Raw genomic sequence first — 18,107 nt, forward strand, 5'->3', positions numbered from 1 at the left:
GCTCAAAGAACTGCTTGAGCATACTGTATAACTGTATATAGCTGTTTCTAAATGGATGCAGATAAACCTCTTTGTTGGATTGGCTGAGAGTAGCATGGGAGTGGTGTATGTGCACTATGGAACCGTCTTGTTTGAGTTTCTAGGACGCATACTATTATTGTATGTCATCCCAGGGATAGGAGTGAGGTGGATGAGACTGTATTTATGCTGACTTGGCTCTGAGGGTTTGAGGTAAAAGCAGCATCAATGATTTACTAGAAGACCAGTTGACTTGACCTATTTACCAGGAGTCTCAGTCCTCTTAGGAACAGATCAAAAGGCTGGGGTTTTTTGAATTTGGGAAGGGTTGTGTGTTGTTTGTTATTGGGCATAGGGGAGGATAGTGTGTGCTTGTTATTGGACATAGGGGAGGGTAGTGTGTGCTTGTTATTGGGCATAGGGGAGGGTAGTGTGTGCTTGTTATTGGGCATATGGGAGGGTAGTGTGTGTTTGTTATTGGGCATAGGGCATAGGGGAGGGTAGTGTGTGCTTGTTATTGGGCATAGGACATAGGGGAGGGTAGTGTGTGCTTGTTATTGGGCATAGGGCATAGGGGAGGGTAGTGTGTGCTTGTTATTGGGCATAGGGCATAGGGGAGGGTAGTGTGTGTTTGTTATTGGGCATAGGGCATAGGGGAGGGTAGTGTGTGTTTGTTATTGGGCATAGGACATAGGGGAGGGTAGTGTGTGTTTGTTATTGGGCATAGGACATAGGGGAGGGTAGTGTGTGCTTGTTATTGGGCATAGAGCATAGGGGAGGGTAGTGTGTGTTTGTTATTGGGCATAGGGCATAGGGGAGGGTAGTGTGTGTTTGTTATTGGGCATAGGACATAGGGGAGGGTAGTGTGTGTTTGTTATTGGGCATAGGACATAGGGGAGGGTAGTGTGTGCTTGTTATTGGGCATAGGGCAGGGTAGTGTGTGTTTGTTATTGGGCATAGGACATAGGGGAGGGTAGTGTGTGTTTGTTATTGGGCATAGGGGAGGGTAGTGTGTGTTTGTTATTGGACATAGGGGAGGGTAGTGTGTGTTTGTTATTGGACATAGGGGAGGGTAGTGTGTGTTTGTTATTGGACATAGGGGAGGGTAGTGTGTGTTTGTTATTGGACATAGGGGAGGGTAGTGTGTGTTTGTTATTGGGCATAGGGGAGGGTAGTGTGTGTTTGTTATTGGACATAGGGGAGGGTAGTGTGTGCTTGTTATTGGACATAGGGGAGGGTAGTGTGTGTTTGTTATTGGACATAGGGGAGGGTAGTGTGTGTTTGTTATTGGGCATAGTGGAGGGTAGTGTGTGTTTGTTATTGGACATAGGGGAGGGTAGTGTGTGTTTGTTATTGGACATAGGGGAGGGTAGTGTGTGTTTGTTATTGGACATAGGGGAGGGTAGTGTGTGTTTGTTATTGGACATAGGGGAGGGTAGTGTGTGTTTGTTATTGGACATAGGGGAGGGTAGTGTGTGTTTGTTATTGGACATAGGGGAGGGTAGTGTGTGTTTGTTATTGGACATAGGGGAGGGTAGTGTGTGCTTGTTATTGGACATAGGGGAGGGTAGTGTGTGTTTGTTATTGGACATAGGGGAGGGTAGTGTGTGTTTGTTATTGGGCATAGTGGAGGGTAGTGTGTGTTTGTTATTGGACATAGGGGAGGGTAGTGTGTGTTTGTTATTGGGCATAGGGGAGGGTAGTGTGTGTTTGTTATTGGACATAGGGGAGGGTAGTGTGTGTTTGTTATTGGACATAGGGGAGGGTAGTGTGTGTTTGTTATTGGGCATAGGGGAGGGTAGTGTGTGTTTGTTATTGGGCATAGTGGAGGGTAGTGTGTGTTTGTTATTGGACATAGGGGAGGGTAGTGTGTGTTTGTTATTGGACATAGTGGAGGGTAGGGTGTTTTTTCCCTGGTTTACATTCACTCTTTTGCTTGGATTTTCCCTATAAACAATGACTTAACTTACTTTTGATATTACCCTAATAAAGTTTAGAAACGTTTGTGAAGGTTTGGTATGCAGTGGCTATTATTAAGCTTTAGCTACTGCAGGCCTATCATATGAATGCAGTGCGTCCTGGTACTACCTGGTACTACTAACTGACTCCGACAGTTGAACTTCAGGTGAGGAAGACTGTTTCAGGCCTACTGTACCACAGTTACTCCTATAATCGAATAATATAATGCTTATCTTTATACAAAATATTCTGATCGAAAAGTTATGAAATAGCCTCCTGTACGTCGATATCTGTATAGCATCTGACATAAAGGCATGTCGGTTTTGTAGCATGCAATTGGCATATCTCTCTCTATCTCTCTGGGGTTAGGCCTAAACTTATCTTCCTTTATATACGTATATATATATGTGTGTGTGTGTGTGTGTGTGTGTGTGTGTGTGTGTGTGTGTGTGTGTGTGTGTGTGTGTGTGTGTGTGTGTGTGTGTGTGTGTGTGTGTGTGTGTGTGTGTGTAGATAGATTGACAGATTGACAGATTGACAGATAGATAGATTGACAGATTGATAGACAGATTGATAGACAGATTGATAGACAGATTGATAGATTGATAGATAGATTGATAGATTGATAGATAGACAGATTGATTGATAGACAGATTGATTGATAGATATGATTATGTATATATGTATTGAAAAGTTAATATCATAGAGTGGACACCTAACCCTATAGACCTATGAATACAATGCCCTGAAACATGTAGTGCTCAAATCTCTGACAGCTGAACCATGAGGTGGACACTTATTGTTTTAGGAACGTAGCCTAGAAACCAATTAATAAATAGGCTCAAATGTCCGGTTAATTAAAATCTTCCCAGTGCCAAATATTCCTTTTTTTTTACTGATTGTTTTGCTAGCACAGACTAGAATATGTTTTGGGATTCGTCCGATGGTATTGAGGAGTATGTCACCTCAGTCACCGGCTTCATCAATTAGTGCATTGATGACGTCGTCCCCACAAGTGACCGTACGTACATATCCCAACCAGAAGCCATGGATTACAGGCAACATGGATAAAGGCTAGAGCTGCCGCTTTCAATGAGAGGGACACTAATCTAGACGCTTATGAGAAATCCTGCTATGGCAATCAGATGAACCGTCGAACAGGCAACGCGTCAATACAGGACAAAGATTGAATCCTACTACATTGGCTCTGACACTTGTCGGATGTCGCAGGGTTTGCAAACTATTACGGACTACAAAGGGAAACCCAGCCGCAAGCTGCCCAGTGACGCAGATTACCAGACTGATTAAATGCCTTTTATACTTGCTTCAAGGCAAGCAACACTGAAGCATGCATGAGAGCATCAGCTGTTTCGGATGACTGTGTGATCATGTTCACCATAGCCAATGTGAGTAAGACCTTTAAACAGGTCAACATTCACAAGGCTGCGGGGCCAGACGTATTACCAGGACATGAACTCAGAGCTTGCACGGACCAACTGGCAAGTGTCTTCACTGACATTTTCAACCTCTCCCTGAAAGAGTCTGTAATACCTAACTGTTTCAAGTAGACCACCATAGTCCCTGTACCAAGAATGCCAAGGTAACCTGCCTAAATGACTACCGACCCCTAGCACTCACGTCTGTAGCCATGAAGTGCTTTGAAAGGCTGGTCATGGCTCTCATCAACCATCATCCCGGAAACCTTTCTTGGGTACAGGAACAATGATGGCCCTCAAGAAGCATGTGGGAACAGCAGACTGGGATAGGGATTGATTGAATATGTCCATAAACACACCAGCCAGCTGGTCTGCACATGCTCATAGGACGCGGCTTGGGATGCCGTCTGGGCCGGCAGCCTTGAGAGGGTTAACACGTTTAAATATTTTACTCACGTTGGCTGCGGTGAAGGAGAGTCCGCAGGTTTTGGTAGGGGGCCGTGTCGGTGGCACTGTATTGTCCTCAAAGTGAGCAAAGAAGTTGTTTAGTTTGTCTGGGAGCAAGACATTGGGGTCCGCGACGGAGCTGGTTTTCTTTTTGTAGTCCGTGATTGACTGTAGACCCTGCCACATACCTCTCGTGTTTGAGCCGTTGATTTGCGACTCTGATTTGCAACTCTTTGTCTCTATACTGACGCTTAGCTTGTTTGATTGCCTTGCGGAGGGAATAACTACACTGTTTGTATTCGGTTATGTTTCCGGTCGCCCTGATTAAAAGCAGTGGTTCGCGCTTTCAGTTGATGGCGCGAATGCTGCCACCAATCCATTGTTTCTGGTTGGGGAAGGTTTTAATTGTCACCGTGGGTACAACATCACCGATGCACTTGCTAATAAACTCGCTCACAGAATCAGCATATTCATGAATGTTGTTGTCACCTCCCTTACCAAAGCCCTTCTCCCCGAATTGTTCAGATTGGCCGGGCGTCCAGCTCTAGGGAGAGTCTTGGTGGTTCCAAACTTCTTCCATTTAAGAATGATGGAGGCCACTGTGTTCTTGGGGACCTTCAATGCTGCAGACAGTTTTTGGTACCCTTCCCCAGATCTGTGCCTCGACACAATCCTGTCACGGAGCTCTACGGACAATTCCTTCGACCTCATGGCTTGGTTTTTGCTCTGACATGTACTGTCAACTGTGGGACCTTTATATAGACAGGTGTGTGCCTTTCCAAATCATGTCCAATCAATTAAATTTACCACAGATGGACTCCAAGTTGTAGAAACATCTCAAGGATGATCAATGGAAATTTATCAAAGGACTCATAGCAAAGGGCCTGAATTCTTATGTAAATAAGGTATTTTTGTTTTGCAAAAATGTCTAAACCTGTTTTCCATTTTAGAATAAGGCTATAACATAACAAAATCTCGAAAAAGACAAGGGGTCTGAATACTTTCCGAAGGCACAGTATGTGAGAATGCTGTTCATTGACTACAACTCAGCGTTCAACACCATAGTGCCCACAAAGCTCATCACTAAGCTAAGGACCTCAGGACTAAACACTTCCCTCTGTAACTGTATCCTGGACTTCCTGACGGGCCATCCCCAGGTGGTAAGGGGAGGCAAGAACACATCTGCCACACTGATCCTCAACACGGGGGCCACTCATGGGTGCATGCTTAGTCCCCCCCTCTACTCCCTGTTCACCCTCGACTACGTGGCCAAGCACAACTCCAACACCATCATTAAGTTTATTAACGACACAACAGTGACCTGATCACCCACAATGATGAGACAGCCTATAGGGAGGAGGTCAGAGACCTGCTGCCCCTTGTCTTACCAGACAAGGTTGCTGTTCTATCCTGCCGGTACAGTGTATAACCAGTATGTTGATAGTGTCGTCGTTCAGCCACGACTCCGTGAAGCATAAGATTTTACAATTTGAATGTCCCGTTGGTAGTTTAATCTTGCGAGTAGGTCATCGGTTTTATTCTCCAAAGATTGCACGTTTGCTAGCAGAATGGAAGGAAGTGGGCGTTTATTCAATCGCCTATGAATTCTCACGAGGCAGCCTGCCCTTTGGCCCCTTTTTCTCCACCTCCTCTTCACGCAAATCACGGGGATCTGGGCCTGTTCCCGAGAAAGCAGTATATCGAGCTCGTCAGGCTCGTTAAAGGAAAAAAAGGATTCTGCCAGTCTGTGGTGAATAATCACAGTCCTGATGTCCAGAAGTTACTTTTGGTCATAAGAGACGGTAGCGGCAACATTATGCACAAAATAAGTTAAAAAATAAGTTTCCAAAAATGCAAATAAACGAACAAAAACACAATTGGTTGGGGACACATAAAACGTCTGTCTTCTTCTCTGGAGAGCCGAACACACCCCCATTCACGTCGACGGGGATGTAGTGGAGCGGGTCATGAGCTTCAAGTTCCTTGGTGTCCACATCACCAACAAACAATCATGGTCCAAACAGTCGTGAAGAGGGCACGACAATGCCTATTACCACTCAGGAGACTGAAAACATTTGGCATGGGTCCCCAGATCCTGAAAAAGTTCTACAACTGCACCATCGAGAACAACCTAACCGGCTGCATCACCGCCTGGTATGGCAACGGCTCGGCATCTGACCGTAAGGCGCTACAGCCATACAAGTCATATACTCTTCTCTCCGGCAAGCGGTACCGGAGATCCACGTCTAGGTCCAAAAAGCTCCTAAACAGCTTCTACCCCAAGCCATAAGACTGCTGAACGTGGCTAATCATGTTTATTATCTATGCATTGTCACTCATTGACTCGGTACTGGTACCCCCTGTATATAGCCATGCTGTTGTTATTTTGTTGTGTTAGTTTTTTTACTTCAGTTTATTTATTTAAATCATTTCTTAACTCTTATTTTCTTAAAACTGCATTGTTGGTTAAGGGCTTGTAAGTAAGCATTTCACAGTAAGGTGTAGTAGTTTGCACGCAGATTGCACCTGTAGTCTAGCGCATGTGACAAATAAAATTTGATTTAATTTCATTTTGATCTGTTACAAAACACCAAAAAGTTTAATGGCATTCTGAGATTTTCAAGCCAAGCCTTCTGTACTGGGTAAGCCTACAAGGTAGGGAGGAATGTATTTTCTGTTTGTCCAGACTTAGTCTATTTATTGTGATGGTGAAAACACAAACCATGATATTGAAGTGCCGAAATAGGTCTGCTTTGTTTATTGGTTGTGTGGTGCATTGGCACAGAAACCTGTTGGTGGAAAACTTGTTCAATATATTTTATATAATTATAAATATGGCATCAAATTGTTGAAAATGCCATTTCCACCTAGCTGATCATTGTCTGCAGCCTGCTCTGACCATAGTGTAAGAAACAGGCAGGGAGAGTTTGCTGTCGGTGGTGGTCAGCGAAACCTCAACCTTCTGGCCCAGAGTCCTGCGTAGCATCAACTGAGCCTCAAAAGCACGCTGAATCCACGTTTATATCCACGTTTATAAACACAGGTTCGCTACAGTTATTGTTATTTGTGGTCGTAAACATTATTTAGAGTTCATTCTATGAGGGGGGGGGAGGTGTTCCATTTATTGTACTGTAAAAGGGAAGGGTCATGTGAAAATATTATTTATGTGAAAATATTATTTATGGAGGGTGGTGCATTTTTTTGGTAAGACACCTTGAGTTGGAAAAGCCCCTCCCCCCGAGTACATTTCGATCTGTCCCTTACTGTGTAGAATTGGACCAGTCTCCCAAACTGGAGCAAGAAAAATAAGTACACGCAGATTATAACTATATAATATATAATAAATCATATACAAAGAGTATTATGCTACCAAAACTCTTTAATATTACAAATGAACAACAGAAATATTAGCCAACAGCTGTGCATTTTCTGAGGAACTGTACAAGTACAGTATTTTCTATAGGAAGTACACACATGCAGGTACTAAAGAACAATGGCGTTGACAGAATGCTGTTCCGCTTTTAGAGAATTCCAGTTATGGGTAAAAATATGCTGAGTAAAGAATGAGAGATTTGGGGCTGTGTGTCACCGTGTCTCTGACCTAGTTTTGTTTCAGTGTACCAGAGTGTGTGAGAAGAGTTGAGCAGTTTGAAATCCCACTCATTGCTCATGAAGTGGTGCTTGTCCACTGCTCTGGGCGCTCCACGTCCTTTCCAACAGTTCCGCTGAAAACCGCTCTGTGCACACAGGAAGAAAAACTGCCACTGCAAATTTGCATACATTAATTCAAATCGCAATTTAACCAACACCAATCTATTTTTGTGACTACCTGGACCTGCCATTTGGTTTTGAAGTATTGAACATAAAAGGTGAATGTTCACCTACATGTCAAATTAAACTGCTTATAAACAATCTAAATAGGTCAGGAGCCAGACAGGGAGACTAAGAAGGAAAGAAAATGAATTATTTAGGCTATATTATTAAAATTATTTCAAGGCTATAGCCTACAAAGAAATACATTGTGAAGCATTTGCGAGTGTGACACACTAGGCTGATAAGGACATAAAGCACTCAGAATTGAAACAACATGCAGAGCCAAAGGGGATGCTAAACACGCTTTTGGCCACTCTTTCCAGCCTGGGCAGAGATGCAGGGTTTTTAGTTTTTTTCTATAGGTATGCCTAAAAGTTTTTAGGCAAAATAACCCAATCAAAACGGAAAGCTTCTTGAACATGGCGATATTCCAGGGCTATTGGGCCAAAATCAATTATGGCCAATTGTATAGATAATGTAACAAAAATGAACAAAATGTTTAAAAGATCAGATTTGTTGTTGTGGACACTACATCACCACACTCCCTCTCCTGCTCTTGGTCCTCATCTTTGCAAGTCACCTTGATTTTACACCTGTGTGTTTTATCTGTTTCTTAATGTAAATATTTAGTGAACTCCATGACAATAGCTAAAGCAAGGGGCTATAGCAACACACAAGTGGACTACAGATGCATGCTGGGCCCTGAGCTCCTGAAGTGACCAATACTTTGAGTGCTTCTGGAGCGAAATTGTAGCCTTTGGGAATCTCACTCTGTTCTCCAGTCAAATTGGGCAAGTTTCGCTCACATACTCTGCTGTGTACCAGCAACGATCCAAGACCTTGCCATTCTCTCCCTGCTGACCTGGGCCTCTCACAACAGCCTGGGATCCTCACGGCAGCCTGGGATCCTCACGGCAGTCTGGGATCCTCACGGCAGCCTGGGATCCTCACGGCAGCCTGGGATCCTCACGGCAGCCTGGGATCCTCACGGCAGCCTGGGATCCTCACGGCAGCCTGGGATCCTCACGGCAGCCTGGGATCCTCACAGCAGCCTGGGCCTCTCACAGCAGCCTGGGCCTCTCACAGCAGCCTGGGCCTCTCACAGCAGCCTGGGCCTCTCACAGCAGCCTGGGCCTCTCACAGCAGCCTCACCCCATCTCCACTTTCACTACCTGGGGTTACCCTGCTTCCAGCTTCTGGGGATCGTGCCCATAATCTGATTATTCTAATCCCCATGATGGGAGTTCATGGGGGGATAGAGCTGGGTACACTGTGGATGATGTTGGGTCATAGGGCCATCCCTGACTACAAAAAATCTTGGTTGACCAGGAATCGTCTGTTCTTTAACAATTGATCAGTCTAAATTTTAAAAGTGTATTTTTCCATATATAGACACACCCTATGTTTGAATAAAATCAACTATATGTTGGCTACTGAACTTGTCTGATGCTTTAAGCACTGCGATTAAAAATTAAGAAACACAAATTACTAACGAGGGAGCCAGAGATCAATACGGCCGGTTGTGGAATCGAACCCCAGGCTGTAGTGGCGCCTCAGCACTGCGTTGCAGGACTTTTGACTGCTGCGCCACCCAGGACATGTAGCAATAATAATAATATATTGAATGCTTTTACATAAATTACTGTGTCTCGTGTGCCATACGTATTAAAAAATGTTTGACTACTGCTCGACTAAAAAAATCTCAGTCGAACCAACAGCCTATCGACCAAACAATCGACCAGTCGACTAAATGGGTTCAACCCTAGTGGGTCAGGACCCAAATATGTGTGGTGACCGCTCCTTACTAGGATGCTTTGTAGCATTTTGCTCTCTGGTCTGAGTTTCAGATTATTGTTCATTCACTATTATGCACTTCTTTATACTGGCCAGAGTATGTGCCATACTAACTTCCTGTTTTTGTGTGAGAGAGTATGTATAGTTCTTTTCTACCTTTGTGATGGTTCTTTCATTCAATTCTATTCTCTTCCCCAAAGAACATGACTGTGTTAACCCCTCATGTCCTGTGATTCTGACTGTGTTAACCCCTCATGTCCTGTGATTCTGACTGTGTTAACCCCTCATGGCCTGTGATTCTGACTGTGTTAACCCCTCATGTCCTGTGATTCTGACTGTGTTAACCCCTCATGGCCTGTGATTCTGACTGTGTTAACCCCTCATATCCTGTGATTCTGACTGTGTTAACCCCTCATATCCTGTGATTCTGACTGTGTTAACCCCTCATGGCCTGTGATTCTGACTGTGTTAACCCCTCATGTCCTGTGATTCTGACTGTGTTAACCCCTCATGGCCTGTGATTCTGACTGTGTTAACCCCTCATGTCCTGTGATTCTGACTGTGTTAACCCCTCATGGCCTGTGATTCTGACTGTGTTAACCCCTCATGTCCTGTGATTCTGACTGTGTTAACCCCTCATGTCCTGTGATTCTGACTGTGTTAACCCCTCATGGCCTGTGATTCTGACTGTGTTAACCCCTCATGTCCTGTGATTCTGACTGTGTTGTGTCCTCCTCCTGCTCCTCCTCCTGCAGATGAGATCATGCAGCAGGAGAGCAGCCCCCTCTGTGCCATCGACATCACCCCTGACCTTAGGAAGAAGTTCGCCTTCCTCTTAGGTAATATTTCCTGCCTGTCTGCCTGTCTGTCTGTCTGCCTGCCTGTCATAATACAGAGATGTCTGCTATACAGTAGTTTCACACATAAGACAGGTGAATACTGTTCTTCTTCCTGATATAGTTCAGATGAACTGTCTGCTTCAGACCAGCTCTAACAGCCTCACGTCAGAATTAGACGTTCATCCATGTTTCTTAAACGTCATATTTCGAAGTTTTTCCAAACGTCACATTTCAAAGTGTTTAAGGTTAAGTATTAACTATGAATGGTTAAGGTTAGTGATAGGCTTCATTTTTTTAAATCAACTTTCTATTGCTGGAATTGAACTTGAAACCTTTGGAATCAGAGGCAGATGCTTACGCCCATCCACCATCCACAGACTAGCAAAACTGAAACCTACTTGAACGTAACAGCACTCACTGTTGCCCCTAGTGGCCAGTTTCCACATCATCTCCCAACAATCTCAGACATGGATGGATGTCAAATGTATTTATTTTATTTAACTAGGCAAGTCAGTTAAGAACAAATTCTTATTTATAATGACGGCCTAGGAACAGTGGGTTAACTGCCTTGTTCAAGGGCAGAACAACAGATTTTTACATTGTCAGCTCAGGGATTTGCTCTAGCAACCTTTTGGTTACTGGCCCAACGCTCTAACCACTAGGCTACCTGCCGCCCCAAATACTGGCTTGTATCACGGGTGACCTGGATCTTACTTCACCCCTCAGGATTTGTCATTCAAATCTCTCCTCTCCCATTTTTCGGCTTGTTTTTCTACTCATCACAGTTAGTCCAGCGTAAATCCGGTCCAGTCCAGCTACAGTACACTGGAGCTCTGTTCGAATACCCATACTAACATACTGTATACTACCTACTTAATGAGCATATACTACATAATATATACCACCAGTTAATTTTTGTGTACTATAAACAAACTGTATAATTTCAGTTGAGCGTACTAGCACTTCGCTTGTCTACCAGAAGTTGATGCTGTTGCTATGCAACCTCTTGCTAGCTTGTTAGCAAAACAAATGACAGGCTAGACATTTTTATGTTCGTAAATCCAATCTGGACTGCCAGAGTGCAAAAATCCAGAGTGTTGTCAGATTGTCCGTTTGTAAATCCAGAGTGTTGTCAGATTGTCCATTTGTAAATTCAGAGCGTTTTGAGATTGTCCGTTTGTAAACTCAGAGCGTTGTCAGATTGTCCATTTGTAAATCCAGAGCGTTGTCAGATTGTCCGTTTGTAAACTCAGAGCGTTGTCAGATTGTCCATTTGTAAATTCAGAGCGTTTTGAGATTGTCCGTTTGTAAACTCAGAGCGTTGTCAGATTGTCCATTTGTAAATCCAGAGCGTTGTCAGATTGTCCGTTTGTAAACTCAGAGCGTTGTCAGATTGTCCATTTGTAAATTCAGAGCGTTGTCAGATTGTCTGTTTGTAAATTCAGAGCGTTGTCAGATTGTCCGTTTGTAAATTCAGAGCGTTGTCAGATTGTCCGTTTGTAAACTCAGAGCGTTGTCAGATTGTCCGTTTGTAAATTCAGAGCGTTGTCAGATTGTCCGTTTGTAAATCCAGAGCGTTGTCAGATTGTCCGTTTGTAAATCCAGAGCGTTGTCAGATTGTCCGTTTGTAAATTCAGAGCGTTGTCAGATTGTCCGTTTGTAAACTCAGAGCGTTGTCAGATTGTCCGTTTGTAAATTCAGAGCGTTGTCAGATTGTCTGTTTGTAAATTCAGAGCGTTGTCAGATTGTCTGTTTGTAAATTCAGAGTGTTGTCAGATTGTCCGGTCGTAAATCCAGAGCCTTTCACTCTCGTAGCGTTCACTGTACTCTCTGGCCGAGGAGTAGGGTTGATCCGAGCTTTCTGACCTCACAACGGCAATCATGCACCCAAGCTAACTGGTTAGCTTGCTAGCTACTTCCAGACACAAATGAGAGAACACATCACTCTGACCATTTTACTCGTCCTAGCAGAGCTGATTAGGCTGTTCTCATGTTATCCAGAGTGTTGGTGACTGTAACTGTGCTCCTGGCAACAATTTAATTACGCTTGTTTTTGCTGACGTTTACTGACACCAGCCATATTCAACGGGCATTCGTAAATCAATCAGTTATTCTGCGCTCTGGCACATTCAGACTAGAATGCTCTGAAATCGGACTAGATAACCAGAATTAACAATGTCCATTGAGAACTCACAACGACTATACCACTTAGCTAAGAATGACATGAATAATCAATTCAATCAAGGTTGGGTAGTTAGTTAGATAGCATTCAGTTAATATACTGCCTGGCAAGTTCAATGTATTAGTAGCTAACATTAGGTACCTAGCTAACATACCCGGTACCTACTGTAATGCTATGCGGTTCGTAAGGATAGCGTAGCTAACAAATTATCAGCAAACATAACGTGTAACGTAACTTATTTGAAAACTCATTACTTTATTACATTGCTCAACATTTTCTTAACTTTTGTCATTATTAATTAAAGCAATTCATTTGTATCCGCTCTTGTCAGACTTCGGCTGCATATTTCCCGCCATTTTCTTCAAATCTCAAAACGTTGTGAAGCCACGCCCATTTTCGGAAGAATTCTATTATGGGCCCTAAAAGCACGGAAATGGTGTCCACTGCTCGTATACTTCGTATTTTGGCAAATTTTGCACGACATCCGGGGAACTTTTGGCATACTAACTATATCCATACTATGACCAATAAGCATACTATAAACTAAATTTAAGTCACAAATAGTACAGTTAGTGCTGTTAGTAGGAGTATTCATACACAGGTTAGGACTCCTTCTCTTGACCTGACTGTGTGTTTGTTTAGTGTGTGTATTTACATATGTGTATATCAGTTTCTGTTGTGTGTGAACCAATATGAAGTTTCTGTTTTTCTGGTTGTTTTGTCAATTCAATGTGTCTCTGTACAGCATGTCAACTGGTTTAAAGCTATACAGAAGGGCTTGTGAGCAGACTTCAAGTGCCTATTAAATCCCTTCACCACTGCATTCACCTCGTTGCATAGAAGACCCCCTCCCCTCTGACACACACACACACACACACACACACACACACACACACACACACACACACACACACACACACACACACACACACAGTTTGGCCCGTCTCTGTCCCCCTCTATGTACTGCATAAGGTCACCTTGGGGACTGTGGCAGTCTTTATTGGATGTTCTGCCTGTCGGCGTCCATTTTGCAGAGAGCCTTGCCTCTACTCAGATGCAGCAGAATCAAAACAGGCAGAGTGAAACGATGAGCGAGCAGTTGCTGTTGCTAGGGTGATAATAGGAGAGGGGAAAGCAGACAGATTGATATTCTGATCACATGGGCTAATAGAGCAGCTGCTCCCGCCAAGGACCGTGTGTGTGTGTGTGTGACTAATTGCCCCATAAGTGTACTGTATGTCTGTGTGTGTGTGTTTGTAAACTCTCTCTCTACCCCCCCTCCTCTATTCTGTTTCTCTCTCTCTCTCTCTCTCTCTCTCTCTCTCTCTCTCTCTCTCGCTCTGCCCCCCCTCCTCTATTCTGTTTCTCTCTCTCTCTCTCTCTCTCTCACTCTGCCCCCCCTCCTCTATTCTGTTTCTCTCTCTCTCTCTGCCCCCCTCCTCCATTATTTTTCTCTCTCTCTCTGCCCCCTTCTCTATTTTGTTTCTCAACTCGACAGTCAGACTGGTTTGTCAGTCCTACTGGCGCCCTCTTGTGGTAATCCTTATCTAAATTGTGTCAGAAAATCAACAGAAGAAGTGTGACTGACATGCTGACCAGACCGGACACGTCGCGTGCGTTGCAAAATAAATTTAGAAATCCATGTTATTCAATTATTGCACCCACACTGCTCGTGCGCGCCAACGAGCGTCTGCGTTGCAAAGGGCTAAAATAGAAGTCATTCCTATTTCTGACGCAGATCGCGCCGCAAGTCCTGCCTCTCCCATCTCCTCATTGGTTTATAGAAGCAGACTTCAGACTTTATACCCACGTGCCATCTCCTCATTGGTTATACCCACGTGGGTGATTGAAAGACGAACTGTTGCCGGCTGTCGTGGTAGTACTATGAAAGTGTAGATGCCAATCACCATATAAGTTCTAAGATGAAAAAGCTTGGAAGGAGGAGAGATGACTAGAAACGATTCAGTTGACCGTTTTATCTGTGGATTAATTGTCGGAGTAGAGGACCTTGTGCATTTCAGGTAAAATAACAACTCAATGTTTATATCCCAGGACAAATTAGCTAGCAACAGCAAGCTAGCTAAATAGGACAAATTAGCTAGCAAGTGCAAGCTAACTAGCTAAATTGCCATACATGTTTAATTATTTTCGACCTGTCCCCAAATTGACATTGGTTCAGAGTTTGTTTTGATATTTTAACCTGCGTGTCGTGATCGCGTTTGGTGTTGGGGGACAAAATAAATGTATGCACGATGTCGCACGATGGCGCACGCGCGCAGCCGGTTTGGGTTCCGTGTGAGCCTTCTCTGTTCTAGTGAACTCTCTGTTCTAGTGAACTCTCTGTTCTAGTGAACTCTCTGTTCTAGTGAACTCTTTGTTCTAGTGTACTCTCTGTTCTAGTGAACTCTCTGTTCTAGTGTACTCTCTGTTCTAGTGTACTCTCTGTTCTAGTGAACTCTCTGTTCTAGTGTACTCTCTGTTCTAGTGTACTCTCTGTTCTAGTGTACTCTCTGTTCTAATGAACTCTGTTCTAGTGAACTCTCTGTTCTAGTGAACTCTCTGTTCTAGTGAACTCTCTGTTGTAGTGTGCTCTTCGTTCTGAAGTCTTCTGTGTTTCTTTCCCAGGGGGCCGAGGGCAGAACGGCAGCCCCATCATCGTGTTCCCAGAGTTCTCTGCTTTCGGAGAGATTCAGGAGAGGGAGTTCCACAACGTGCTCACTTACTTGACCAACGTCCCCAGGTGAGATTCAACGTACTGTACACACACACACACACACACACACACACACACACACACACACACACACACACACACACACACACACACACACACACACACACACACACACACACACACACACACACACACACACACACACACACACACCCCCCCTACCTTGATGTCCTACCCCTCTTGCTTCTTCGCAGACACTTTCTCTCTCCGAGCTACCTGCATTTATTTTTCCCATGGTAACCAGTCAGATCAGAGGGAAGGAACGGAGGAGAGACAGAAGGATTTTGAACATGTTAACATTGTAAACTTCCTTGTTCACCAGCTGCATTGTTCCTACTGTAGGTTCACGGGTTATCAACTCAGCCAATGGTATGAACTATATTTTCAGGGTCAGTGCTATCCGGAATCCTTGGGACAATCATGCCCTAAACCTAACCTTAACCCCTACCCTAAACATAACCCCTGTCTAACCCTAAACCTAACCTTTACCATTTTGAATATCTACTTCAATGGGGGTAGGGATGTCCCAAGGATCCCTGATAGTGCAAACCAGGGCTCCCGAGTGGCGCAGCGGTCTAAGACACTGCATCTCAGTACCCTACAGTCCCTGGTTCAAATCCAGGCTGTATCACATCTGGCCGTGATTGGGAGTCACATAGGGCGGCGCACAATTGTCCCAGCGTCGTCCGGGGTAGGCCGTCATTGTAAATAAGAATTTGTTCTTAACTGACTTGCCAAGTTAAATAAAGGTACAATTTCAAAAAATATATCACAAAAAAAAAGTGTTATCCTCAGCTCCCATTGACTGCTGTGTGGAACTGGCCAGCAGGTGGCACTAGAGGCTCATATATACCACATGCTGTTACATGACGCTCGAGGTAGAAGGGTGTCAGTGGTTAGGGGAAACCTCTGGTTATAAACTGTCATTTTTTGCCTTACTATTATTGGCATTGTGTCAGTGAGAACGTTAGGTAAATGGATGTGTCTGTGCTGAGGGTTGTGGAGGGGTATTGGCGAGTAGTATACTCCCTCCCGAGTATACTACTCGTCAATGTCTAGTTTCTAGACAACAAGGTAGACGGTATTCCTTTATACTTGTGTGTAAAAGGTAGTTGTGAAATTATTAGATTACTTGTTAGATATTACTGCATGGTCAGAACTAGAAGCACAAGCATTTCGCTACACTCGCATTAACATCTGCATGTGACCAATAAAATTTGATTTGAGGTAGACGAAATTCGAGCAAGGGTTTCCTTCCAGAGAGACATCAGAGATTGTAACATTCTCTGTTTCACGGAAACTGGGCTTCTCCATGCATCACGGGCTTCTCCATGCATCACGCCAACAGAGATTGCATCACCCCCCCCCCCCCTCCTTCTCCGTGGCCGACGTGAGTAAAACATTTAAACGTGTTAACCCTCGCAAGGCTGCTGGCCCAGACGGCATCCCTAGCCGCGTCCTCAGAGCATGCGCAGACCAGCTGGCTGGTGTGTTTATGGACATATTCAATCTCTCCCTATCCCAGTCTGTTGTCCCCACATGCTTCAAGATGGTCACCATTGTTCCTGTACCCAAGAAGGCAAAGATAACTGAACTAAATGACTACCGCCCCGTAGCACTCACTTCTGTCATCATGAAGTGAATAGAGAGACTAGTCAAGGATCATATCACCTCCACCTTACCGGCCACCCTAGACCCACTTCAGTTTGTACACCGCCCCAACAGGTCCACAGATGACGCAATCGACATCACACTGCACACTGCCCTATCCCATCTGGACTAAAGGAATACCTACGTAATAATGCTGTTCATTGACTAGAGCTCAGCATTCAACACCATAGTACCCTCCAAGCACATCTTCAATCTGGAGGCCCTGGGACTCATCCCCGCCCTGTGCAATTGGGTCCTGGACATTCTGACAGGCCGCCCCCAGGTGGTGAAGGTAGGAAACAACATCTCTACTTCGCTGACCCTCAACACTGGGGCCCCACAAGGGTGGGTGCTCAGCCCCCTCCTGTACTCCTTTTTTCACCCACGACTGCGTGGCCATGCACACCTCCAAACTCAATCATCAAGTTTGCAGACGACACAACAGTGGTAGGCTTGATTACCAACCAACCAAGCCTACAGGGAGGAGGTGAGGGCACTCGGAGCGTGGTGTCAGGAAAATAACCTCTCACTCAACGTCAACAAAACAAAGGAGATGATCGTGGAGCAAAGGGAGCACCCCCCTATCCATATCGAAGGGACAGCAGTGGAGAAGGTGTAACATTTTAAGTTCCCTGGCGTTCACATCACAGACAAACTGAAATGGTCCACCCACACAGACAGTGTTGTAAAGAAGGCGCAACAGTGCCTCTTCAACCTCAGGAGGCTGAAGAAATTTGGTTTGTCACCCAAAACCCTGACAAACTTTTATAGATGCACAATAGAGAGCATCCTGTCGGGCTGTATCACCGCCTGGTACGGCAACTGCAACGCCCTCAACCGCAAGGCTCTCCAGAGGGTGGTGCGGTCTGCACAACGCATCACCGGGGGCAAACTACCTGCCCTCCATGAGACCTACAGCACCCGATGTCACAGGAAGGCCAAAAAGATCATCAAGGACAACAACCTCCCGAGCCACTACCTGTTCACCCCGCTATCATCCAGAAGGCGAGGTCAGTAAAGGTGCGTCAAAGCTGGGACCAAGAGACTGAAAAACAGCTTCTATCGCAAGGCCATCAGACTGTTAAACAGCAATCATTAACTCAGAGAGGCTGCTGCCTACACCCACTCCTTCCCCTAATGGTGTCTTACACCCACTCCTGCCCCTAATGGCGGTGCTCTTACACCCACTCCTTCCCCTAATGGTGTCTTACACCCACTCCTTCCCCTAATGGTGT

At 44.8% G+C, this 18,107-nt stretch overlaps 1 protein-coding gene across 11 annotated transcripts in view; it reads left to right on the forward strand.

Annotated features, from left to right (window-relative positions):
• LOC139546366 (guanine nucleotide exchange factor DBS-like) overlaps positions 1-18,107 on the forward strand; it is a 118,966-nt gene that overhangs the window by 39,202 nt on the left and 61,657 nt on the right. For 10 of the 11 annotated variants that reach the window (XM_071354675.1, XM_071354672.1, XM_071354673.1 and 7 more), the window contains exons 2-3: positions 10,223-10,306; positions 15,114-15,228. In XM_071354675.1, coding sequence (XP_071210776.1) covers positions 10,223-10,306; positions 15,114-15,228 — 199 coding nt within the window. The remainder of the gene's footprint in view (positions 1-10,222; positions 10,307-15,113; positions 15,229-18,107) is intronic. The other variant, XM_071354678.1, reaches the window with a different exon arrangement.

This window comes from Salvelinus alpinus, chromosome 20, assembly GCF_045679555.1.
Source record: "Salvelinus alpinus chromosome 20, SLU_Salpinus.1, whole genome shotgun sequence".
In the NCBI taxonomy this organism is placed as follows: domain Eukaryota; kingdom Metazoa; phylum Chordata; class Actinopteri; order Salmoniformes; family Salmonidae; genus Salvelinus; species Salvelinus alpinus.